Raw genomic sequence first — 27,153 nt, forward strand, 5'->3', positions numbered from 1 at the left:
CTCCCGGGGTTAGAAAAATTTGCTCAATCAGTGCTGATGAATGTAGCGGGTTGAACAAAAGAAAATTAAATGGATTCCTCCATCCACACATTTGAGGTTGATAGGAGAATCCCTGCCATCAGAATACAATAGATCTGCAGGAGGGATTCTCCCATCAACCTCAAATGTGTGGATGGGAAAAAAAAATAAATAAAAAAATAATAATCGATTAATTTTCCTTCGTTCAACCCATTAGTTGAACAAAAGAAAATGAATTATGTATAACCTGCCTTAGAGGTGCGGGTTTTAGGAATATGGATTGTGTCAATTTTATCCAAAATAGAAATAATATATTGAAAAATTGCAACTGTTTTTTTTTTTTTCCCCTGAAAATATATGCCAACCTAAAACAATTACAGTCCATTAAGCTGCAGAAAAAGACCTTCCAGTTTGTAGTAGTATATATTTTTCTAAATAAAGAATTGTACCATATTTTAACAAACGTAACAAACGGTCTTCATTTTCCCATTTTTTTTTCTCTTCAGGAGTGCAGTTTCCATTTTAAACATAATAAAAATATTTTGCAAATGACATATAAAGCAACACAACGCTATGCCAGCCAAAATGTGCATTAAAGACCTCTTCATGGAAACTGTGAGATGACCTTTCTTCCTTCATTACTCCAACATAGATAACTTCAACTGTTGAAGTGTGCCATTTGTCACATCATCATAAAGAATTTGATACAGAGCAACAATGTCTATAAGCTGATGCGCACATTTAAAAGCTATATGTAATATTTAAAATCTCTAGCATGCACATCAAATAAATGGCAACATTCTTCTGAGGTCTAGCCCCCCACCCATCATTGATAAAAATAAAATAGCCCTATTACTGAATGAACAGTTCAGACTTTGTTTCAGCTTGGCATGTCTTCGTCTTCACTGATCGCTCATTACAAAGCTTTATCTGTTTAGCAATGTGTAGGCCACAACAGTACACAATGGCTTCAATTATCATCACTAACTACTTGACTATAATTAAACACAAGATTCATTTAGTACAGGCAAGCATGCCAAAATGAAGAAAACATGCTATGGCCAGCCTTTTAGAGGATTGTTAAAAAAGGGTCTAAATTCAAATGAAACCTACAACAAACATTTACTTCCTGCAAAAAAGTCCCATCATTCAGGAGATGTTGTAATAGATCATCTACTTGAGTGCATTTCTATAGATGGGATTAATGACTTGTTTAGTTAGCAATTTAAGATGAGACTTGTGTAGAGAGGAAAGAAAAAAATCTAAATCGAAAGGCTAACGAAATGTTTGCGTTAAATAATTCTGCTTTGTATAAGAAATGTGAGTTTTTGTTATACTAGTTAATCCTTAGTGACTATGATTGAATATCTGCACTTACGGTATTTCACAACTAAGCTCCCATTTTGATAAGAGGCTTTGATCTTTCACTCCTTTGCATAGGTTATGTGCATTAACAGTGAAATTTTGCTGCATGGTTAGATAAATTAGTTGGCAGCAGAAATTAAGAGCTGGTCATACTTGCGTCCATAAATTGGACAGCTGAAAGATTTTTTTTTTTTTTTTTTAGGTCATCATTTGTACCCTTGGATTTTTCAAGTGTGTGCCTTAAATTAAGCATGCCACACACCCAATAAATTCAGAGAGCAAATGATGAGAACAAAAAAAAAAAACACAACCCAAAACAAATCACACAGTATACACAGAAGTACTTTCATTGGAAACCACAGCACAAAAAAATTCTGTTGATCCAGAGATTAGGCTTCTAAAAACATTGCCTTTAGCTGCAAATGTCCCTCTTAGCCATACTCCCTCCTGATTTTGCATTATTGTGCCTAGGTGACATGGACATTTTTTTATTGACTGTACAGTGGCACTCTCAGGCTCTAAGACTGGTTATGTAATGACAAGAGGACCAGTCTGCGCAGGCATAGATTGCATCACTGGATTATCAGTCCTCCCTCCTAGAGTGAGGGACATGTAATGGTAGAAATAGGCGATTAATAAAAGGTGTGGGATTCGTGAAGGGTTTACATTTGCTCAGTGACAAGCTTTAATATACTAGGACTAGTAATAGAATTGAGATAATGATATAGTGCCTTGCACCTCGTTGATTTCACTAGATTATGGCATGTTCTAATGTTAAAAAATTGGTCAGGTTTGCTAGCATTGAATGGATGAATGCCATCTGGAGTGGAGGTCTTACCGCATTCAATTTCCTGCATAGATTAAAGAACTATCACCAGAAGCCAAAAAAAAGTGTTTTAAATCCCACAGGGTTCCCTGTGCACTTAGTATTTTTCCCATTACATTTCAAGCAGTTAAATAAAATATTTATTTTCTCTTTCTGGCTGTAGCTCCAACCTCCTGAAGCCTAAAAATATTTGCATTCCCACGGGGCGTTACAGATAGCACTGAGCGTTGCTCCCTCTCCATTCTTCAGGACCATGCCTTCTTATCTTTCCTGTTCAGTATACACACTGAGTCGGAACCGGTCAACAGCTATTCATGGGAACAGAGAGTATACACTGTCAGCTTATGTCATGAATGATTGAAGCTGAAGAGTGCTTTCATTCACAAAAACACAAGCTGACAACAGCACACATAGGCTACTACACTTGTGGGAGGCAGCGTAGTGTAGTAGCCGTTGTGCGCTGTTGATAGCTTTTGTTTTTGTAAAAGAAAGCGCTCTTCTCCACCACAATCTTTCATAACACCAGCTTATAGTTTCCACTCTGCCTATGCCCTGATTAGCTGGTGGCGGGAGGCAGGAATGGGCTTAATGCACACTGAACAGGAAAGAGGAGGAGACAGCACTGCAGAGTAACATCCCATCTGGCAACTTAGGGGGCAGTAGGGGTGGGCTCCGTGTGAGCTGTCAGTCAGAAATACATCTCCTGGATCCGTGTTGTTGGATTTGTTCTTTCCTTGTGTGCAAGTGTACAGTAGCAAATGGTGTCAAATGTGACTATAAATAAATATAAATACAAAATGTGACTGCATGGCTATAAATTCTAATCCTGCAGGGGATGTAGAAGGTGTAACTCAAGTGAGACAGAGGTAGAATGCTGGGGATACTGGAGACAAGAATGCTAAAACCTGCGAAAATATAAATTTACTTTTTTAAAAGAAACAAAGATACACCTCACCACTTTGTAAATGGCTGTCAGTACTGGTTTAGGAATGCTTATAGCCAAAATTATGAAAAAAAAAAAAAAAAAAAAAAAAAGAGGGCATAAATAGTTGTATGTTACCTTGGCATTCGAAATCTGGATTACCCCAGAAAAGTTCCTGGCATTCACTGCAGTTCCTCCCTCCAAAACCAGGCATGCAATGACACTGTCCAGTGAACTGTTTAAAATGTTACGAGAACAGTTATACACTCAAAATGCTTTCAAATTTTATTTTCAACACTGTTTATTTCATTCAATTTTCAAATTTTGTCTAATGTGTACCTCATTACAAGATGGTCCCAGAGAACGACCAGGATCACACCCACATAGCTCACAACCATTTCCACTGGCTAAATTCCAGGTGTTCGGTGCACAGTGATCACAGCTCTGTCCAACCACATTTTTCAGACAAGGGCACTGGCCGCTGGTTCTATTACAGTGGCAACTGACATCTCCCTGACAGTGCTCCTGTTCAGTGCCCAGGTAATTACAGACACACTCTAAAAAGATTAAACAGCGAGATACATGTAAGATATCTAGCAAGCGGTATACCATTATGGCTTGAACAGTTTGTTACACAGGTAGACTATAAAAGTAGAACTTTTCACCAAAAGATAAATGAAAATAACAGGATAACTCTTTGCCTGAAGACAAAAGGGAAGGGGAAATTAGAACAATATCCTGCTACTGAGACACAGAAAATATTGAGGCAAATGATCTAGGAAAGGAGATAAACATTTGTGATGCAGTATTAGGGGTCTGTGCTGCAAACACATGGTAGTTCTCATTTTTAAATCTTCCTGTACCCGATTTAAAAAAAAAAAAAAAAAAAAAAACTTATACGCCTTTCATCATTAGGAGTGACAAATAGCCAGCAGTTCTAAACATGCATAATATATTAGTGGAACTAATTTTTTCATTCAGTAAGAATGCTACCTTAAGCACGATACGGATTTGTTGCCGGTAAGGATTTGTTTTTTCCATGTGAATGGACACAGCAAAAGCTACTGTAATACAAGCATCCTGTACTGAAAAAATATGGAGGCTGTTGCTTACTTACCTGCTACTAAAAAAAAAAATTTGCCCAGCCATGTTTAGTTTTAGTATTGAACCGTACCAAAATACTGATCACAAAACACAAATTGAATTCAGAACTACTAAACTGCACATAGCCATCAGGTCAGCATGACAACTAGGCAACTAGCATTTCCAGAAGTAGAGGTCAGTACTGGCAGTCAATATTCTTCCTCAGTACAGGGTTCATTTAACCTACTGTATATACAGTGCCTTAAAAAAGTAATCATACCCCTTGAAATTTTACACATTTTGTCATGATACAACCAAAAACGTCGATGTATTTTATTGGGATTTTATTTGATAGACCAACACAAAGTGGCACATAATTGTAAAGTAGAAGGAAAATGAAAAATAGTTTTCAAAATTTTTTACAAATAAATTTGTGAAAAGTGTGGCGTGCATTTGTATTCAGGCCCCCTGAGTCAATACTTTGTAAAACCACTTTTCGCTGCAAGTCTTTTTGGGTAGGTCGCTACCAGCTTTGCACATCTAGAGAGTAACATTTTTGCCCATTTTTCTTTGCAAAATAGCTCAAGCTCTGTCAGATTGGATGGAGAGTGTCTGAACATCAATTTTCAAGTCTTGCCACAGATTCTCAATTGGATTTAGGTCTGGACTTTGACTGGACATTCTAAAACACATGAATATGCTTTGATCTAAACCATTCTATTGTAGCTCTGGTTGTATGTTTAAGGTCGTTGTCCTGCTGGAAGGTGAACCTCCGCCCCAGTCTCAAGTCTTTTGCAGACTCTAAAAGGTTTTCTTCTAAGATTGCCCTGCATTTGGTTCCATCCAGCTTCCCATCAACTCTGACCCATGTTTCCTGTCCCTGCTGAAGAAAAGCATCCCTAAACATAATGCTGCCACTACCGTGTTTCACGGTGGGGATGGTGTGTTCAGGGGGATGTGCAGTGTTTGTGTGGCAGAAAACGAACTTTTTTTTAGGTCAAAAAGTTCAAATTTTGATCTCACCTGACCAGAGCACCTTCTTTCACATGTTTGCTGTGTCCCCCACATGGCTTCACGCAAACTGCAAATGAGACTTCTTACGGCTTTCTTTCAGCAATGGCTTTCTTCTTGCCACTGTTCTATAAAGGCCAGATTTGTGAAGTGCACAACTAATAGTTGTCCTGTGGACAGATTCTCCCACCTCTGCAGCTCTTCCAGAGTTACCATAGGCCTCTTGGCTCTTTCTCCAATTAATGCTCTCCTTGCCCGGCCTGTCAGTTTAGGTGGACGGCCATGTCTTGGTAGGTTTACAGTTGTGCCATACTCTCCATTTTTTGAGAAGATGGATTGAACAGTGCTCCGTGAGATGTTCAAAGCTTGGGATATTTTTTTTTTTTTTTATAACCTACCCTTGCTTTAAACTTCTCCACAACTTTATCCCTGACCTTTCTGGTGTGTTCTTTTGCCTTCATGATGCTGTTTGTTCACTATGGTTCTCTAACAAAACTCAGAGGGCTTCACAGAATAGCTGTATTTATACTGAGATTTGATTACACACAGGTGGACTCTGTTTATGAATTAGGTGACTTCTGAAGGCAATTGGTCCACTAGATTTAGGGGTATCAGAGTAAAGGGGGCTGAATAAAAAAAATGCACGCCACACTTTTCAGATATTTGTAAAAAAAATTGAAATCCATTTATCATTTTTCTTCCACTCTACAATAAAAGTGCCACTTTGTGTTGGTCTATCACATAAAATCCCAATAAATTACATTTATGTTTTTGGTTGTAACATGTCAAAATGTGGAAAATGTCAAAAGTCTTTAAATGCTCTGGGCTTTGCCCTTTTGGGTTTAATTTTTACAATAGATGCTCCCATGCTATGGGTGTCGTGACCATATGCTTTGAAGATAACAGGGAGTTCAACCTGGTGTAATAGGTTTATATATTACACAAGCTCTTGGATGGTACAACCCGTGATTTTATTTCGTTTCCTTTGGCATATCTAACACAAATCTTTTATTGGGCATATTTGACTAGGATGTTAAGCAGTTGATTGACCTGTGCTATCCTTCTTAATATGACTCGTATACCTGTAACGCATGTTTTTTAAGCGTTCTAACCTTTGTATGGAAACCGAAATGATGCAATACCATTGCAATTGTGTTTTATATGATCCGTTTACAAAAAATTGTATTGAAACAGAAAAGCTCTGGACTTTGAAGCCAAATGCAATTTTAAGTTGAATAAATACTTACTTTTACAATCCTGATGAATGGCACTGCCATAGTATCCCAGTCTGCACTGATGGCAGTTTTCACCCTCTGTGTTATGGAGGCACTTTAGACATACTCCTGATTGTTTATCACAAGCCAGTGGATCAGACATTTCTATGTTATTATTGCAGTTACAAGGCTGACAGACACCACCATTCTGTTCTGGGTTTCCATAATAGCCAGATGCACAACCATCACAGCGAACACCTACGAAATAAAAAAGAACCTCATTAGTGCTATATAGAAATATCCTAATAACCACTTGCAGAACATTCAAATATAAATCAATAGTTTTTCTGTGCTTAGAAATCTAAAAGAAAGAAAAAACCCATTCAATGGCCTAAACAACTGTTCTAGCATCTTATTAGGTGGCTACTTACCAGAATATTGTATTATACTTTGGTAGTCATTCCCCTGAGCATTAGGTTCTAACTATTAACAAGGTTAGTGTATACATTTTAAACACTATATACTTTACAGACTTATGTTTCCTAAGAGATTAAAATACAATAACCATTTACCTGTATAACCTTTATTACATGTGCATACAACATGCTCAGATGTAGGGTCTTTATAGCATCCACTAGCAAACTGGCGCCCACTTCCAGGTCCATCTGGGCACGGACATGGTCTGCAATGATCACCCGAACCAAGCCTGGGGTCTCCATAATAACCAGCTAAACATCTAGAAAATTAAAGAGACTATGAAGCAGCTCTAGACAATAGTGCATGATCAAATCATCAACATTACATTACTTTCTAAACCAGCTGTATTTTATTTCATGCACTTGTCCAGTTATAAAAACAGCATTAACAAAAAAAGAAAGAAAGAATACTGTGTTATGGATACCTATATAGTGGATTAACTAAATCTACCTGTCACAGCTGTAACCTTCAGTGTGATCTCTGCAGCTGGTGCACTCTCCAGTAAGGGTATTGCAGTCATCAGCATGTCCATTACATTGGCACTGCTGACAGTTTGGGAATCCCCAGTAGCCAGGTAAACATGCGTCACATTGTCTTCCATAGGCACCATGGATACATGGACACTGGCCAGTCTCAGGGTGGCAGAAGGAATGAGAAGATCCTTTAAGATTGCATTCACAAGCTAAAAAAACAAAACACACAAAAAAACAAAACAAAACACAGAGGTAAAACTACTGTGTATAGATGGAACATAATTTAAGAACACATATATCCTACACTGCTAAAGTTCAATAAAAGTATCAGATTTACAAATATTTTTGAGTTTATGATTTGAGTCTATGACCCATCACTACTTCCCACAACCTTTGCATCCAATATGAAGGACCAGTCTATCCTGTGCTTTGTAAAAAAATTGCTGCTGTATGGCATCGCAGGAATACCTGCAGAACACTAATCTTGGCATTTACAAATGTTGTGACATGTGGCAGACTAATCATCAGCTGGATGCTGATATTGCAGGCACTTGTATTTTTGAGGGCTGCCAGGGTGTCCTACATAAAGGAAACCCACAGACGTCTACCATGTGGTGCCTTACATCAGCTAACAAGTATAGTTTGGCAGTAGCAACAAATGTACTTGGGAAGCAATAAAAACTTTCAAGTTTAAGTCCAAACAATGACATACGTTTGCATCCACTAGGCCCAAAGCCGTAAGTTCCAGGTGCACATTTATCGCAATTCTGTCCAACCACATTTGGCCGACAATCGCAATGCCCTCCATTCGGGTCACATACAGCACTTAGGGAGCCTTGAGGGTCACACTGACATTCTGGATAAGAAATAAAAGATAAGGAAACAATGAGAATGCTAAATGGGATCAACAATATAAAACAGTATGATATATAAAATAAGAACAAGACCAACTACAACCACCACTCAGCAAATGTTTGTTCTTCTAAAGCGGTTTAAATTTATTATACCGATACAGATAGCTATCAGGAACGATGCAGTTACACATTTTATTAAAGACACAAAAAAAATTGATTTTTAGTTTCTTCATTACAAAATACTTTTTTTTTTTTTTTTTACAGAACATGTTTATTTTGTACAAATAGTGTATTCTAGAGGGCCACACAAACTTGCCCTTATTAACCCCTCTATAATGGGTCCAACCTGCCTTCTCCATTCCAAGAACAAGTAAAATGTGCTAATGTAAAATAAAGTAATGATGAAGTAAAATGGACTCTAAAACATAAAAAAAAAAAAAATCCACATCGCAAACAAGCATAGAGAAAGTGACAGCTTGTCTACTTTGAAAAGTGACTGGAGCTACTACTGCTACTACTAATCGTAGTAGTGAAACAAACACCTACCTAGGGCCCCCTCATGTAGCAGAGCTGAGATGCTGAAGAGGAAGTCTTTACAGACATCTGTGAGAGGAGTTTTCACAACACTTTGGCTGTTCTCTGTACATCTGTATCTCTGGAATGTCTGCCAGGCATTGCTGACTTCATCTCCTGACCCTCCGGAGCTGAATATGTCCAGGGATTTTACATGAGGAAGCAGGACAATCTGTAATAATAAATTTATGTCAAGACTCTGAGCATTATACAAAATACTGTACGTACATCAGAACACAGAAATGCATTTGCGGAGATAAAAAAGTTACAACTATTATACATAGATCAGATAAAACAGAACTAAGATGTTATGAGAAAACACAAAAGCCTTAAAACCACTTAAAACGAGGAAGCATCTAAGTAAAGACTTTATCCCTGACAAAATATAGGTTACTTTAAAACCTCTGCAAACAGTATACTTAAAAGTAAATCACAGTAAGCAATTCCTACAGTAAGAGAAATACAAGTAGAGCTCTAAGTACTGAAGTTAACAGCGACTTTAAAATCCCAACACAGGCATTCTAGAAAATGGTATGGTAGCAGGATCATATCACATATGGGATCCTACACAAATCCTAGAACATGCTCACGAATTGAGGTACCAACGTCAATATGCAAATTATTATTATTATTATTATTTCTAAAGACTAAAAGAAAATTCCTAAATGTTCAGGCACTCAGAAAATACACAGGGTTCAGTTTGTAAATGACCAAGTGGAGAGTGAGATGGGGACATGACCTCAGAACATTAGGGTCTGAGACCTGCAATGCTTACACCTGAGTGGTCAGAAACACAGCGGAAGCTGTATTAACCTCTGCATGTATCAAAACAAGCAGTTTTGTGTGGTGTAGAAGAAAGTGTATATGACAGGAGCTTTCTGAGGCAATGGAGGGTGAATCCGCTTTAACCCTGTGCCCAGAGTTGGGCTTTAATCATTCTTTTGTAAGAGGAACCTAGACCCAATCCTAAATGTGATAAAACAGATAATATACAGTTTGCCTAATTTAAAGCTTCTAAAATAAAGCATAAACTTCTGAGATCTTCTAGATAGAAGTTACACAAGAGCATCGGGATTGATCAGTTATCCGCTGTTAGCACTGTATAAATCACTATAGCAGAATATATGTTGATCTGTCTCTACATCAGTCTTTTCCAGCTATTGATTTTAAAGCATTTATACAGTGCATTTGCAAAAGTATTGGGGTCAAATATTTACTTACAGAATCGATTAATGTGTAGGGATTTTCTACATTAGAGTTAACTGAATATCGTGGCAACTCCAGGCGTATGGTGTAATTCAGACCTTTCTCAAAGCATATCGGACGAGGAAGAACTATATACCTGGAAGTACAATATATAACATGATTTATAGACTGTCCCGATTATATATCCAAATCACTTAATCACATGATAATCCTCTATTTTAATAAAAACATATTTAATATACTATATAGTTTCAGAATTTTGTCACAGATGCATACAAAAAAAATGAAAATTTTGAAAAAAAAGAGAAACTTTGAACAATTTCTACAAGACACAGTTAAAAAAAAAACAAAAGATAAAAACAGAAACTCAACCAATAATATTTTAGGTGCATGTGCCACTGTATTAACATCTCCATCAATATGATCAAGATTACAAACTGTTCATATTGAATATTACTTTTCGGTGTTATACATAGGTTTAACCACTTGAACTCCGGAAAATTTACCCCCCTTCATGACCAGGCTATTTTTGCAATATGGCACTGCGTTACTTTGACAATTGCGCAGTTGTGCGACACTTTATCCAAATACATTTTTTGTCCTTTTTTTATACAAATAGAGCTTTCATTTGGTGGCATTTGATCACCTCTGTGCTATAAACAAAAAGACTGGACAATTTTGAAAAAAATATATATATATTTTTTACTTACTGCTATAGAACTAATAAAATTTTATTTTTTTTTTTTTTAAGATCTAAATTTCTTTATCAATTTAGGCCAATACATTTACCGTATTGATTGGTTTGTGCAAAAGTCACAGTGTCGACAAACTATGGGATATTTTTTTTTTTTTACTAGTAATAGCAGCCATCGCCGACTTATGGTGGGACTGCTATAATGTGGCTTTTTACACTTTTTGGGGAACAGTGACACGAATGCAATGATCAGGGCATATTTTTTACCACTGTCACTGTACTAATGAAACTGGCTGGGAAGGAGTTAACATCAGGGGCTATCAAAGGGTTAAGTGTGTTCCTAGCCTGTGAACACTTGCTGTGTGGGAGGCGATTTGACTAGGGGAAGGCAAAGATCAGGATCAATACCTTCCCTTCTGACAGAACAGCAATCTGCCTTGTTTACACAGTGACCAAGTGCAAATCACAAAATAATTCTATAAATATTAATTGCTGATCATGCATGATCTGTACATTATCTTTATTTTCCCAATTACCTAGATCCTGGAGGTAATGCTACACTTTGGTTGTCATCACTTGGGATGGTATTACCACATCTACTGCTTGTGGGAATTTTCCCTGGACGAATAACTGTTAGCACTGCTTCTTCCCATTGTTCTGGGAGCTGAGGATGACAGAAGAAACAAACATTCCAAATAAAAAACATTAACCATTCCAAAGGATTATCACTGTTCACATGGAGAAAAGTATAAATGACAAATTATTATTATTATTATACAGGATTTATATAGTGCCAACAGTTTTCGCAGCACTTTACAATGTGAGGGCAGACAGTACAGTTACAACACAATTCAATACAGGAGGAATCAGAGGGACCTGCTTGGTAGAGCTTACAATCTAAAAGGGAGGGTCAAGTGATACAAAAAGGTAATAACTGTGGGGGATGAGCTGATGGAGAAAATAAAAGTACAGTTGTTAGGTGGAGGCAGGATAGGCTTCTCTGAAGAGAAAAGTTTTCAGGGATAGCTCAAAAGCGCCACTGCTGTGTCTCAGCCAATCAGGAGGAAAGTCCCAGATGGCCAAGGGAACCGTGGACATCCCTGGACAGAGAGGGGGCTCAAGTATTAGGGAGGTGCTGGTGAGGCTGCCATACACACAGATTTTTAATCTTCATGCATGGAATGCATGAAGATAAAAAAAAACTTCTGCCTTTACAACTCCTTTAATTTGTTGGTTGAGTGGCAGCCAATGGAGGGATTGGCAGAGAGGGGTAGCAGATGCTGAGTGGTTTGGTTGATGAGTCTGGCAGTAGCAGCAGACTGGTTGGTGAGTTGAGCTATGGAATTGTTTTTGTCTTTCATGTGATAGCCCTTCCATGTGCCCCTTGTTGTGAAGGCCAGTTATAGGTGGGGGCAGTGGCCAGTTTTTTGTTACTGTTCATATATATGGTCCGGGGACACACTGGGCACCTTCGCTGCCATTGTGCTCTTGCTGGGTGTCCAGTGTGCTCCTGTTCCTTTAAGGGGGCTTGGTCTGCCTCCAGGCTCACCTGCCCCACATCTATCCATTCCATGCATGTGCTTCCACTGTGGAGACACTTATAAATTTGTAGTGTTAGGACTGCATGCAACACAGGGTGCCGTGACAAGGCCTTTCAGCTTTCACATGCGTTTGCAAATGCGTGCTAACTAAACCGCTGCCTTTAACAGACGCTTAGACAGGTAATTTGGTTGGTCAGCAGACTGGTTGGTGAGTTGAGCTATGGAATTGTTTTTGTCTTTCAGTAGCATTCATGATTGACTGAATAGGGGAGAGCCTATTTAAAAGGTAAGCCAATGAGGAGGGAATTGCAGTAGACGAGGCGAGAAATAACCAGAGAGTGGATCAGAAGCTTTGTGGTGTCATTGGTTAGGAAGGGGCGTATTTTGTACACAGTCAATGGCAACCATAAGGAAAAGCGCTACTTAAGCCAGTCTTGTGCGGACAGATAAACAGGCAAAAATCAATAAGAACAACAATTTATCAATCTATTGTTGCCATAAGAGGATTTTTTTTTATTAAGAAAACAATTAAAATTCTCCTTTGCGTAGATGGTAGACAATCAGCTTGCTTACCACTTATTGATAGAATTGCTGCAGTGATGGAATCCTCATGCATCCCCTATGAAATCCACACAAACGGGCAAGGGGGAGGGAAAACCCAATTTTAGTGTGGACTGGGAGACTATGTAGAGCCTCGAGAGAGTTTCTGATGGTATCCAGCGGTGAGCGGCAGCACAGTTAGCCAGCCGTAGGTGGAAAAGGGTCCGGGAGACAGTCAAAGCAAGCCCCAATAGGAACCAGTGAGCGTTGGACTCCCAGGCGTGACATCAAACGCTCAGTGAGACCAGATTCAAAGTGAGGCTTGGAGCTCAAGATGTTGGTGAGCAAGCCGAGGGAAGCAAGGAGAAAGCTTGGCTGTTGTCTTGACAATGCGTATCGGGGTGAGCTTTAGAAAGTGATTGGATGGGGGACTGAAAGGGGAGTCTAGAGGCCAGGATAACACCTAGCATCCTGGCATACATGGATGGGTTTGTGGTTGTGCCATTGATCTTGACAGAGAAATCAGGGGAAGGGGCACGTGGGGGAGGAAATATTATGAGCTCTGGGTGGCTCTTGGGTAGATTGAGTTTGAGGAAGTGGGTTGACATCCAGACGGATATGTCAGTCAGTAAATTAGTGCTACCTGAGGAGACAGATGTTGTGAGCTGGGGGGGGTAGAGAGATAGATTTGGGTGTTGACAGCATAGAAATGTATGTTTACTTTTTAATTATTGAAATTACCATTATCCTGAATGCTATATACAGCATCTCACAAAAGTGAGTACACCCCTCACATTTTTGTAAAAATTGTATTATATCTGTTCGTGTGACAACATTGAAGAAATTACACTTTGTTACAATATAAAGTAGTGAGTGTACAGCTTTTATAACAGTGTAAATTTGCTGTCCCCTCACAATAACTCAATACACAGCCATTGATGTCTAAACCGCTGGCAACAAAAGTGAGTACACCCCTAAGTGAAAATGTCCAAATTGGGCCCAATTAGCCATTTTCCCTCCCCAGTGTCATGTGACTCGTTAGTGTTACAAGGTCTAATGCCGCGTACACACGGTCGGACTTTTCGACCGGACTGGTCCGACAGACTTACCAGCGGATTTCCGATGGACTTTTTAACGAACGGACTTGCCTACACACAATCACACCAAAGTCCGACGGATTCGTACGTGATGACGTACACCGGACTAAAATAAGGAAGTTGATAGCCAGTAGCCAATAGCTGCCCTAGCGTCGGTTTTTGTCCTTTGGACTAGCATACAGACGAGTGGATTTCTGGGTCCTGCGGAGTTACGACGTAAAGATTTGAAGCATGTTCCAAATCTAAAGTCCGTCAGATTTGCAACTGGAAAAGTCTGCTGAAGGTCCATTGAAGCCCACACACGATTGGATTGTCCACCGGATTTGGTCCATCGGCGTCCGTCGGACAAGTCCGGTCGAAAAGTCCGACCTTGTGTATGCTGCATAAGGTGTGACTGGGGAACAGGTGTGTTAAATTTGGTGTTATCGCTCTCACTCTCCCATATTGGTCATTTGAAGTTCAGCATGGCACCGCATGGCAAAGAACTCTGAGGATCTAAAAAAAAAAAAAGAATTGTTGCTCTACATAAAGATGGCCTAGGCTATAAAAAGATTGCCAAGACCCTGAAACTGAGCTGCAGCATGGTGGCCATGACCATACAGTGGTTTAACAGGACAGGTTCCATTAAGAACAGGCCTCGCCATGGTCGACCAAAGAAGTTGAGTGCACATACTCAGCATCATATCCAGAGGTTGTCTTTGGGAAATAGACGTATGAGTGCTGCCAGCATTGCTGCAGAGGTTGAAGGGGTGGGAGGTCAGCCTGTCAGTGCTCAGACCATACGTCGCACACTGCATCATATTGGTCTGCATGGCTGTCATCTCAGAAGGAAGCCTCTTGTAAAGATGATGCACAAGAAAGCCCGCAAAACAGTTTGCTGAAGACAAGCAGGATTACTGGAACCATATCCTGTGGTCTGATGAGACCAAGATAAACTTATTTGGTACAGATGGTGTCAAGTGTGTGTGGCGGCAACCAGGAGAGGAGTACAAAGACAAGTGTGTCTTGCCTACAGTCAAGCATGGTGGTGGGAGTTTCATGGTCTGGGGCTGCATGGGTGCTGCCATCACTGGAGAGCTACAGTTCATTGTGGGAACCATGAATGCCAACATGTACTGTGACATACTGAAGCAGAGCATGATCCCCTCCCTTCGGAGACTGGGCCGCAGGGCAGAATTCCAACACGATAATGTAACACCTCAAAGACGACCACTGCCTTGCTAAAAAAGCTGAGGGTGAAGGTGATGGACTGGCCAAGCATGTCTCCAGAGCTAAACCCTATTGAACATCTGTGGGGCATCCTCAAGTTGAAGGTGGAGGAGCGCAAGGTCTCCACCAGCTTTGTGATGTCGTCATGGAGGAGTGGAAGAGGACTCCAGTGGCAACCTGTGACGCTCTGGTGATCTCCATGCCCAAGAGGGTTAAGGCAGTGCTGGAAAATAATGGTGGCCACACAAAATATTGACACTTTGGGCCCAATTTGGACATTTTCACTTAGGGGTGTACTCACTTTTCTTGCCAGCAGTTTAGACTTTAATGGCTGTGTTTTATTTTGAGGGGACAGCAAATTTACACTATTATACAAGCTGTACACTCCTTTATATTGTAGCAAAGTGTCATTTTGTCAGTGTTGTCACATGAAAAGGTATAATAAAATAATTACAAAAATGTGAGGAGTGTACTCACTTTTGTGAGCTACTGTGCACTAATACAACCAATTTCCATAAATATTTTTTTCTAATGCAACTTACATGCACTGTTATGCATGTCCAGTATGTTGTAGACTAGAGCAATTAAAATAGGTTTAATTTACCCATATATCAGCTGAGTATCTGCAAGATATTATAGACCTAATCTGCAGATATGTAGCCTGTGTATAGGGTGCAAATTCATTTTCCTTCCAATCAAAATCTACATTGATGTCAAATCAGGGATATTCAATATCAGATTGCATAATTCCCTTATCTGCTCAATGTTTTTGATCATGTGTGCACAATTCAGTTGTGTGGATCAGGCTGTAAATTTTACAGTTTTGCCAACACACACACACACCCCCCACACACACACACACATACGAGGAGGCATCTGCTCAAAGTGGAACTAAAGTCCACCTACACATACCTCCCTCCCAGCGATGCAATGCCTGCAAGCTCCCTTGCCAAGCAAGTACTTAACAATTAATCTCTGCACCAATGCAAGCACAGCTCACTGAACTTTCTCAAGAATTTTGTGAGAAATCAGAAGCAGCTTTTTTTGCAGATGAGACTTTTGGGGTTGATTTACAAAAACTGTAGGAGTGCAAAATCTGGTGCAGCTCTGAACAGAAACCAATCGGCTTCCAGTTTTTTTTTTCGTCAAAGCTTAAATGAACAAACTGAAGTTAGAAGCCGATTGGCTACATACACAGCTGCACCATATTTTGCACTCTCCAGTTTTAGTAAATCAACCCCTATGTCTCTATTCACAAAGCTCACAGGCCATTGTAGGTATGTTTATAAAGTGCCATTTTCATTCAAGCTATACACTGCTCGAATGTACAATGATTCCTGCTTTCTCAGTCGAAATTTAAGCATTGTATGCTCCTGCTGGAATTGCCAAGTTCAGCAAATAGATTGTTCAATTGATTTTATTTTATTTAGGAACCTGTCAGAAAATTGTCAGATGAACAGTTGCTACATCTATTCAGATGCAGGCACTGTGCGGGTATTCTGACAGCTGCACCGGCTGTCAGAATACAATAGCCTGAAAGGGGAGATTCATCCATTTGTGCTATTAGCCTGCAGGCTGTGCAAAATGTATATGTGTATGGGGAAGGGAGGAGGGCTTGAAGTTCCTCTTTAAGTTAGGGGTGACCACTGACATATAGAGACAAATCAGTTCCACATCCAGCATTGTTTAAAAAGAGCTCATGATAACACAAATACACACCTTTTTTACTTTTTGATTCACTAACCTGTGGTTCATAACGGATTAAAAGATCATACTCCATTGAGACTGGAATATTTTTAATATGAAACTCCAAGTATCCTCCTTCTGGAACGTGGGCAAATCCAGGTCCTGTCCAAGATGGGGTCCGATCTTGAGGGTGCATGCGTTCAACAATTCTCACACCCTATTGATAAAAAAAAATAAAAAATAACATCAGTTTACAATCTGTAAATTATTATTGTTAGTGAAAAGATAGAAATTCACAGATTACTGCAAACTAGTACTTACAGGGCCAAAATTTGCATCCTCTGCTTCGTAGATGTAATGGTCTAAAGAGATGAAATAAAATCCAGACTCCACTTCATTGCACTGACGACCAATCATGTGTGGCCTACAGCGACATTGGCCTGACTCAGGAGAACAGCTGCAAGGTGAATAAAGCAAGACATAATTAACTCAGCAGTGGTTCCATGGGGCAAATTGATTGAAACTGCACTAGAAAACTATGCACAATTAAACATGTGGATTTTAGCATTTGGAAACGATCTTATGGCAATGGAAATTGTTTTCTATAATCTTTTATTCTTCTAGAAGACAAACGCACCCATATTTAGAAATGAAATCATTATATAGAAATCAATTACTCTGGATGCCAAAGAAAAATAAAATCGGAAATACTTTAAATGTTTGTCTTTTCTAACAATGTACCAACAGTAAAATGCATGCAGAAATGATGTTTGAGGGTGTTGATAAGCATTCTAAAATCCATATAGGTATTTGAGAGTAAAAGGGAAAAGGGAACCTGTGGCTTACATGTTATCCAGTGCTCCACCACGGTCACAGTCACAAGGTCGACATCCATCCAGGTCATTGCTCAAACCCCAGAATCCAGGCTGTTTAAAAAATTCAAAGGCTGGTTATTACCAGAATTGTCACACATTTCTAAACATTCAGCATTAGACATGGACCATTGTGTTTTTAGTAAGGCATACAAAGCAATATGAATGCCACTTTGCTAGCCATGAGATCTACAGTAAGAGGAAATGCAAAATATTAAATATCTACTGCTACTTTTTTACATGGGAACCTATGTGGATATAAATAAGAGAGCTGCTGTGGCTGACAGGGCAAGCTTCATAAATGTCATCCAGAACCTAGAGTCTAGTGTATTGCCATCAATAATCATGCAGGAGAACAGTTTCAACTTTTCATACTACCTTGTAACCAAGTCAAGGATTTACTGTGTAGTGAAGCTTGGAGTGGGCAGTTTGTTAAAAAAGATCCTCTGATGTGTCTCGGAGAACGTGTGAGAAGTTATCAGGCTGATAACAAAGCTACAGAGCAAGAGACAGCTACGGGACATAGTGCTTTGAAGAGAGATAAGAAAACACTACAGATATATATGTGCCCAGCTCAGATTTCATGAATCAAGTTTACATCCACTTTAACCTCCCAGGTGGTAATCCTGAGTGTGGGGGTGAATTTTCATTACCAAAAGTGGTACCCCCCCGAGCCACAATCGGGATTGCATCGCAGGATCCAGGCAAAGTTACTTACTTTGTCCCCAGGATCCTGAGATGTCCTCACACTGTGTCAGTGAGCTGTGTACTCTGCTCGATCTATCACAGTGCCGGGCTTCATTCCCTTCGAGCGTCACGATGCATGGGGACGGAGCCCGGCACCAAATTCAAAAAGTGAAAAACACATAACACATACTGTACATTGTATTCTTACAGATTACATTATGTATCACATTATTTAACATCCTTCTTGTCCATAATGCTTTGTCCAGTGCCCTGCATGCAGTTTTATATTATATATACTGTTCTTTCTGCCTAGAAACTTGAGAATGTTCATAGCAACCAAAAAGCGTCCAGCTAGAAAACAGCGATAATTAATTAGAATAACATGTAGAATTGAGTGATAGTGATTCGTGGGGAAATTCGTCATCAAACACCGATAGTAATGACAGCGACAATTCTGCATCTGAGCAAATTTCAGTGTTTTTGATTTGATTGCATTATTGAATACATTTTATTATTATTTGTTATAATTATTAATAGTTTTTAAATGATTTTGTGTTTCAATCTTTATCATACACGGGATGTCTACTAGACTCTTGTTTGGACAGATTTAACTGTGTTATTCCTAAGAATTACAGGTCTACAATATAAAATGCCAAATTTCCATGCAAAACAATGTACCGCTTTGAGCATCAAAAATCTGACATAATCATACCGCCAGGGAGGTTAAAGTCCCATTTACTCACTTTTTTTGTATACCATAATTTGAAGAATAATAACTGGTCAGCAGTGGCAACTACCAGATTTCTATCACAGCCAAGTTGTACATTACAGGTCAGGCATCAGTGATTAGGTTTATTTGGCTATGTGTACATGTAAATTAACATTCAGCTTCGTAGTACAGAACCTATAACCCAAGAACTCTGTGCTATTCCTTTATTTTGTCTAATTATACCAGAACATCAAGTAATTGTTTTTCCAATTTTGATTGTGCATAAAGTTTTTGCTTCTTCTGGAACATATTATGATTATTAATTATGCTAAATATTTTTTTAATAAGCTGTACTCATTGTATAGAGTTGTGCCTCTACAATGATGCAGCCTAAAATATTTTACAATGTGTGCTGCATATTCAGCATTTTGTTCTTTTAGTGAGCAGGCTTGAATATACACATGCATCAAACAAGGGGGTTTAATACAGTAAGATTTCTTCCCTTGCTGCCTTATGTTATTTATGAAAAATTAGATTTGAAAGAACAAAAATAAAAAGCAGACATTCAGAATAATTTTTACTACCATGCACTGGTCGCACTGCTTTCCCATCACAAAACGCTTGCAATAACAGTTTCCTTCTACTGAGTCACACGAATTGCCACCAGGAATAGTTCCTAGATGATTGCATCCACAAGCTATAAGACAGGAAACAAGATACAGATGTTTGTCAATTGTTTGAGAGGATATCATCCAAGTGAGGCACATATTGAAAGAATTCTTACGCTGGCATCCATCTGGATCTTCTGCATTTAGGTCATAGTAGCCTTCCTTGCATCGATCACAGCGCTCTCCCTCTATATTTGACTTGCATCTACATTGGCCAGCAATAAGTCCCACAGAGAAATCTGAATAACGGTCACATATGCCACCATTTTGGGATCCAGCTGGGTCGCAATTACAAGCTGGAAAAAAATGTTGCCAACCAATAACATTAGCTTTTGGTCAAAAAGCAGTTTTCTAAAGAAATACATGTCTACAGATTTCAAGATCATGTTAAATTGCATTTGTTTTGCAGATTAACCTCTTGCATAGCAGTTTACGTGCACTTCATGTTGAACATTAACATTTTTTTCTTCATTAGGAAAAAAATTAGAACAGCTCTAGGAAAGCTGAAAAGAACAGATCCTTATAAAGCCGTATAACACCTCTCTCTTAAGATGTCAACCAAATAAGACAAATAATAGCTGCTGTGAGTAACAAAATGGAGGGCTGCCAAAAAAAAGAGACCAAAAGAAGTTTTCTTTTAAAGCACCATACTTACGTTGACAGATGTTTGGGTCACGTATGTCTTTGTCTGGATGCTGATAGAAGAATGGCTTGCACTGCTCACAGTTCCGTCCCATTGTGTTATGCTGGCAATCATCACACACTCCACCACTTGTATTTCCAGTTGACATATATACAGCCATGTCAAAGTGACATTGTGTAGAGTGCGCATTACAGTTGCATTCTGCAGGAAGATGATGCAGTTTAATGAGCAAAATGTATTAGGACAGACACAAATAAAAATAAAAGTGACAAAAGAACAGCTAAGGAAAGCTGGTGATTATAAAGTTCTGTTGTGGGAGATGTGATCCTTTAACAAGTGATTGACTATGACATTTCATTCAATTGTTAGTCAAACGGCATTAAACTCCAAGAAAAAAAAAAAATGTATGTCAGTGTAAAAAGTTACTTGATGCCATCCTATGAAAAACAATAATTTATTATCTGTGAACTCACTTTTACAAGCATTACTGCTACGACCTTCTGCTGGTCTCCAAGGCAAATCATGATAAAAGTCCATACACTGTTCACAATTCAGACCTTTTGTGTGATGTCTACAAACACAGCGTCCATGTACCTAGAATGCAAGGTTAGAAAGAAGTGTTTATCATCTACATCCAAGCTATTCAATAGATCATTCTATGTTGTATTTTAAAAAAATGACCATTTTCAATGTCTGTGTTTTAAACTAAAATAACATTTACAGCTCTCTGGTCTTTCAAGTTATTAGAATGCTTAGTTGATTATTTTGACATTTGAGACCTACACCACGGCATCTTGCATCTATACAGCAACAGAGGTGTCATTCGGTACATGCAAGCGTAAATTAGATCTTCTTGACCGAAGCTTGTAAAAATTGAAGAGTCATGCTTACTTCACAAATGGAAGTTATGGGTTCTGCAATTCCTAGAACAGTACTTTGTTTTCCCACATCCAAGCTTAAGATACTCATATACATGAAAAGATGGTTGTTCACTCTGCCTTGAGAAGCAATCTCAATTATAAAGGCATTATTACCAGAAATCTGATGAATGGTCATTCCCATTTTTGTTCCCCCGTTTGATAAGTCAGATTCAGGAGTGTCAGAGGGGGATTCTCATTCTCTCACGAAAGCATGGGCATGCTTACTTGTCATATTTAGCCGATAGAAGATGCAGAAGCCTAGTGCTCACACATCAGACTCCCTTTGTCTCTGGGCAGTGTTTAGTTTACAACATGGGGTGATATTTTTAAAAAACCAATTCCAAAATATTCTGCCAATTTGAACCATGCATATTTAGGTAAGAGGAGAAATTCCTTTAATGTTTGGTCAATTAGCATTCAGAAGTAAAAGAAAAATGAGAGTCTCTTGTGAACATTTTGAATAATTTTGGTTTCACAACACAACATCCTAGCAAACAGTAGGTTTATGGCCAGATCAATGCCCTGTGACTAAAGTCCTCTTCACGACAGCAAGCCATTGGGTGGAACTTTTTGATAGAGATGCTTTCCACTTTATAATACAAAAATGCAAAGCAAACTTTAAGGAGGAGTTCAGTGGAGCACACAATATAGGAAAAAAGCAGTTTTCTAAGTTTTTATACAAAAAGAGTCTTGATGTTTTATGTATTTAGAATCAGAAGCACTATAGGCCAAAAAAAAAATGAATTTACAGCACATTTGTTCAGCCGTGCTCCATGATGTGACTGTAGGACTGAATACTTAGACTTTCGTTTGTCCAGAATTTTTTTGTGTATGGGTTTTGCAGCCCATTTTTTGAATAATGAGTATCTTAGTAGAAAATCACATACCCAAAACTGGAAGACATGCTAAAACTGAATCTATCACCCTTTCGAAAGTCCTGGCTAATGATGGAGTAATCTGCCCAGTTTTGATTTACTAAGGGTTCAGAAAATCTTGTTCAAAGTTAGGCAAACCTAAAAACTTAGAGGCACATCCAGTAGACGTTGATGGGGAGGTGAATCTTGTTAAATCCTGGCCATTTTTAGGACACATGGGCAAACTATTGTCTCAAAAAGATATAGGAGGCTGGGCACTGCCATTGGGGACACGTATCAATTAAAAATTTAAAAAAAGAAGAAGATTACTGTAAAGCAGAGTTCGGGTCCTTACATGGCTTTGAGGGCAACATTGACAATAGAAAAATACTTTAAATAGCATTCTTGAGGAATGCCTTAAAGCTGTACATGGTGTTTTGGAACAGTATGATTTTCATGCACAGTCTTGGCAACAGCACACACGGCTGTGGCTGATTTTGTTTTGTACAATTAGCTTGACTCACATACAGCAGCAGCACCCCAATCTCATTAATTTCAGTTTAACCAATCAGCGACCGCCTACCGTAGATATACTGCGACAGGGCGGCCGCTCTTTGCCAGACACGTCTGGGAAGCACAGTGGGAGCCAATCAGCGGGTCAGGCGGACGCGATATCAGCTTGGACCAGCCTATCATTTGTGAGAAAGGCAGAACGGCAGTCTGCCTATGTAAACAAGGCAGACCGCTGTTCTGTGAGAGGGGAATGTGCTGATCCTGTGTACCTGCTAAGCAGGAACACTGATCTTTACATTCCCCCCCCAGTCAAAGCACTTCCCCCACAGTTAGCAAGCACACCCAGGGAACACACTAAATCCTTTGATCGCCCCTGATGTTAACCCCTTCCCTGCCAGTGTCATTAGTACAGTAACAGTGCATATTTTTTAGCACTGATCACTGTATTAGTGTCATTGGTCCCCAAAAAAAAAGTGTCAAAAGTGTCAGTTAGGTGTCCGATTTGTCCGCCGCAATATCACAGTCCGGCTATAGGTTGCTGATCGCTGCCATTACTAGTAAAATAAAATAAAAAAATACTATGGTTTGTAGTCGCTATAAAACTTTTTCACAAAACAATCAATATACACATATTTTTTTTTAATCAAAAATATGTAGCAGAATACATATTGGCCTAAATTGATGAAGAAATTTGATTTTTTACATTTTTTTGGGGGAAAGTTTTATAGCAGAAAGTAAAAAATATTGGTTTTTTTTTTTTTTTTTTTGTTTTTTTTTTTTTTAAATTGTGGGTCTCTGTATATAGCACAAAAAACAAACAAACAAAAAAAAAACAAAAAAACGCAGAGGTTATCAAATACCACCAAAAGAAAGCTCTATTTGTTGGGGGGGCATACATTTTGAGTACAGCTTCTCACGCCCACGCAATTGTTAAAGTGACGCAGTATCATATTGCAAAAAATGGCCTGGTCACCTTACGGAGCTGAAGTGGTTAAAAAAAAAAAAAAAAAAAAAAAAAAAAAAAAAAAAAGGGAGAAGAAGTTTTTACAGGTAGCTTTAGCAGTAATGCATTTTCATCAAACCTTGATAAAATCGCTTTGACCTGCTTATAAAAATTGCCCAGTAGATCACTGTGGCTGTCCCTGTTCTCACTGATGAAAAACTCTCCTGCAGCTGAACAATTTCTATCAAGCCCTCATTAAGAATTAAGAGATTGCAGATGATACAGCAGTGTAAGGCTTGGTTAACACCTCTGCGCATGGCAGCGATTCCAGCACCTGCAACCACCCGCAATGAAAACGTGCTGCTCTGCGAAAATGCACAGGGCTGCCATTCATTCAGAATGGCACTCCCACGCATGTAAAAATCGCGGTGCATGTACCTTTTTCTTTGGGAAACAAAGCCACATCAGCCCACCGAAATGAATTGGTTGACATGACCGCGCAAATGCGGCCTACAATAACGCACATATGTGAACCTAGGGTAAAACTGGCCAGTGGCAGGGCATTTGTAATGAGAGAGAATTGCCTGAAATGGACTAGAGAGGCAGGTGTTTTACACAGTTTTAAATTGTTCTGCTGCTGCCCAATTTTAAATAACAAGCCTAGGCCTACATTTTACACAATTCTACTACAAGAATTAGGCGACTGTGGATAATACAGTAGTGTAAATTTGCCAGCAGCAGGAAAATTGTAAACATCAAGGCTAGGCTCAAATTTGCTAGATACAACAAGCACAGGCTGGTATTTTGCTACAAGAATAAAGATACTGCAAATAACACAGCAGTGTAAAATAACCAGCAGCAGGAGAGTTTTAATTAGGAATAGTAGGCCTAACTGGCATATTCAAAACTTTTATTTTATCCATGGGGAAAGAGTTGTGCAGTGAATGTGCCCTAAATAAAAAAAAAAAGGCAGCAAAAAGGGTTATTGCCAAAAGAGCTAGCAATTATACTTAAGGTGCAGGTTTCCTAACTTACCCCATGAGCTTTCACTATGCTTTACCTGTAACAGCCTTAAATTCACTGGCACTACACCTGCTTGGCATAGTTCATAGACCATCAGTGCATTATGGTTTGAAAAAAAAATCTCCCATCTACATATAAATTCACCTAGGCTGCGAATCTCAAACCTGGAAGGATGTGAGCCTGACACTCATTCCTAGTCCTGGCTCAAAGTCAGCAATAGAAGGAGTCTGTCTTTACCTTGATTAACTTACTTGAACTAATCCCACCAATCATTGACAATAATTAAAAGTGTGGTGTTGTGCTAATCCTTAAAGCATATATAAGTATGTGGGAAAATATATAAATCAATAAATAAATAGTGTAAGTGTGTCACACTTATGATGATGGTTCTATTATATTAATAAACAAATCCATGATTCACCAACATAGACAACCTGGTGCAAAAATAATCGTAAATAAATAACACATAACGGATGTAATAAAATCAAATGGCAATACCTGGCTAGAAAATTAATAAAAATAGGCGTATATAGTGCAGCTGGATATAATGCAAACAAACGAAGATAAAACGTGACTTGTGCTCATGAACACAATACAAGGGACAGTTTAACTGGAACCTTGTGATATTCAAAAAATAAAGTCCACAAATCCACGTGCATAAAAAGTGATCCACTGAAAGTTAGTAAAGTCCAAATAAAGTGTGTATAAACAGTGATCCATTGGGAATAAATGAAAGTGACTGATAACAGTTGTGATGTGTATCATTTCTTCATGCAACACAGCACGCAGGGGTGGGCAGTGGCCCTTACCTGAAGGTAATGGGGTACTCGCTTTAGCCAATATGGGGCATGGCGACCCTTAGCTAGCAAAACCACAGCATCAACCAATCGTGGGAACGATACTAATTAGATCCTATCCTGGCTTATCTTCTCTGGGGGCATCTGTCTCTCAAGTAGTCTCGGGGTCACCAAGATAAAGACATCAAGAAGAGAATCCCACAATGGTGTAGTAACATTTGGCAAACAGTAGGGACAGGCACTCTATGGTGATTAGCGGTACGAGCTCGCCGCTCGTCGGATCTCCACGCATTGCTATTGTTTTTATGTGAGTACTCTGATTAGTTTTAATAAAATCTACTGTTTGCCAAATGTTACTACACCATTGTGGGATTCTCTTCTTGATGTCTTTATCTTGGTGACCCCGAGACTACTTGAGAGACGGATGCCCCCAGAGAAGATAAGCCAGGATAGGATCTAATTAGTATCGTTCCCACAATTGGTTGACGCTGTGGTTTTGCTAGCTAAGGGTCGCCATGCCCAATATTGGCTAAAGCGAGTACCCCATTACCTTCAGGTAAGGGGCCACTGCCCACCACTGCGTGCTGTGTTGCATGAAGAAAGGATACACATCACAACTGTTATTAGTCACTTTCATTTATTCCCAATGGATCACTGTTTATACACACTATTTGGACTTTATTACCCTTCAGTGGATCACTTTTTATGCACGTGGATTTGTGCACTTTATTTTTTGAATATCACAAGGTTCCAGTTAAACTGTCACTTGTATTGTGTTCATGAGCACAAGTCACGTTTTATCTTCGTTTGTTTGCATTATATCCGGCTGCACTATATACGCCTATTTTTATTAATTTTCTAGCCAGGTATTGCCATTTGATTTTATTACATCCGTTATGTGTTATTTATTTACGATTATTTTTGCACCAGGTTGTCTATGTTGGTGAATCACGGATTTGTTTATTAATATATTAGAACCCTCATCATAAGTGTGACACACTTACACTATTTAATGATTTATATATTTTCCCACATACTTTTATATTCTTTAAGGATTAGCGCAACACCACACTTTTAATCATTTCTTTTATATATAGGGTCAGGTTGCACCCCACTTGGTGTAGGCGGCTTTTCCTAGTGTTTCCTTTCCCCGTATATGGTAGCGCAGTAATACATTTTATCTGTTTAATCATTGACAATAGCCAAAAGGGCTGTTGTTGAATTGTAAAATAATGCATGCTGCCTACATCAAAAGCTGAACCCTAAGAAAAATATTCACAGAAGATTGTTTTAAGGTTGATAAAACAGATAGGAGGAGCGTTATGGTGTTCATCTCTTCCTTGCACTATCAAAAAAAGTTTTATAGTTTCACATTAACAAATACCTTTATGTTAACCAACCCTGGACAATACTAAATATTAGAACATGCCATAGTGATAAGAGAAGAGCAAACTGTAGGTCGTAATTACCATTCCTTCCACATTGTCGGAATATCCATTTACAGGTGCGCATTCACTAGCATGTCCATAGCAAAAACAGTTTCCACGAACAACCATATCATAAATGGCATAGTAGTATTTCTCTTTTATTTCAACTCGTGAATCCAAAAGGTTATCACCCAAAGTGTGGAGCTTTAGGAACTTTATTCTCAGGTTTGTAATTCTTAACAAGCCTTGAAAAATATAGAAAATGAAATGAAAAATAAAAAGGTCATCATTAGTAGAATAAAAGAAAT

General features: G+C 38.9%; 1 protein-coding gene across 1 annotated transcript in view; it reads right to left on the reverse strand.

The window, feature by feature from the left end:
* Window positions 1-27,153, reverse strand: part of LAMB1 (laminin subunit beta 1) — an 80,258-nt gene that overhangs the window by 33,660 nt on the left and 19,445 nt on the right. Inside the window, exons 8-24 of the mRNA XM_073619677.1 lie at window positions 26,888-27,090; window positions 20,842-20,962; window positions 20,381-20,569; window positions 19,842-20,021; window positions 19,642-19,754; window positions 17,636-17,715; window positions 17,111-17,246; window positions 16,848-17,006; window positions 11,253-11,380; window positions 10,038-10,158; window positions 8,790-8,988; window positions 8,102-8,245; window positions 7,367-7,598; window positions 7,012-7,175; window positions 6,473-6,697; window positions 3,471-3,688; window positions 3,270-3,366 (exon numbers count right to left, since the gene is read on the reverse strand). Coding sequence (XP_073475778.1) covers window positions 3,270-3,366; window positions 3,471-3,688; window positions 6,473-6,697; window positions 7,012-7,175; window positions 7,367-7,598; window positions 8,102-8,245; window positions 8,790-8,988; window positions 10,038-10,158; window positions 11,253-11,380; window positions 16,848-17,006; window positions 17,111-17,246; window positions 17,636-17,715; window positions 19,642-19,754; window positions 19,842-20,021; window positions 20,381-20,569; window positions 20,842-20,962; window positions 26,888-27,090 — 2,709 coding nt within the window. The remainder of the gene's footprint in view (window positions 1-3,269; window positions 3,367-3,470; window positions 3,689-6,472; window positions 6,698-7,011; window positions 7,176-7,366; window positions 7,599-8,101; window positions 8,246-8,789; window positions 8,989-10,037; window positions 10,159-11,252; window positions 11,381-16,847; window positions 17,007-17,110; window positions 17,247-17,635; window positions 17,716-19,641; window positions 19,755-19,841; window positions 20,022-20,380; window positions 20,570-20,841; window positions 20,963-26,887; window positions 27,091-27,153) is intronic.

Source organism: Aquarana catesbeiana, linkage group LG03 (assembly GCF_042186555.1).
Source record: "Aquarana catesbeiana isolate 2022-GZ linkage group LG03, ASM4218655v1, whole genome shotgun sequence".
In the NCBI taxonomy this organism is placed as follows: Eukaryota; Metazoa; Chordata; class Amphibia; order Anura; family Ranidae; genus Aquarana; species Aquarana catesbeiana.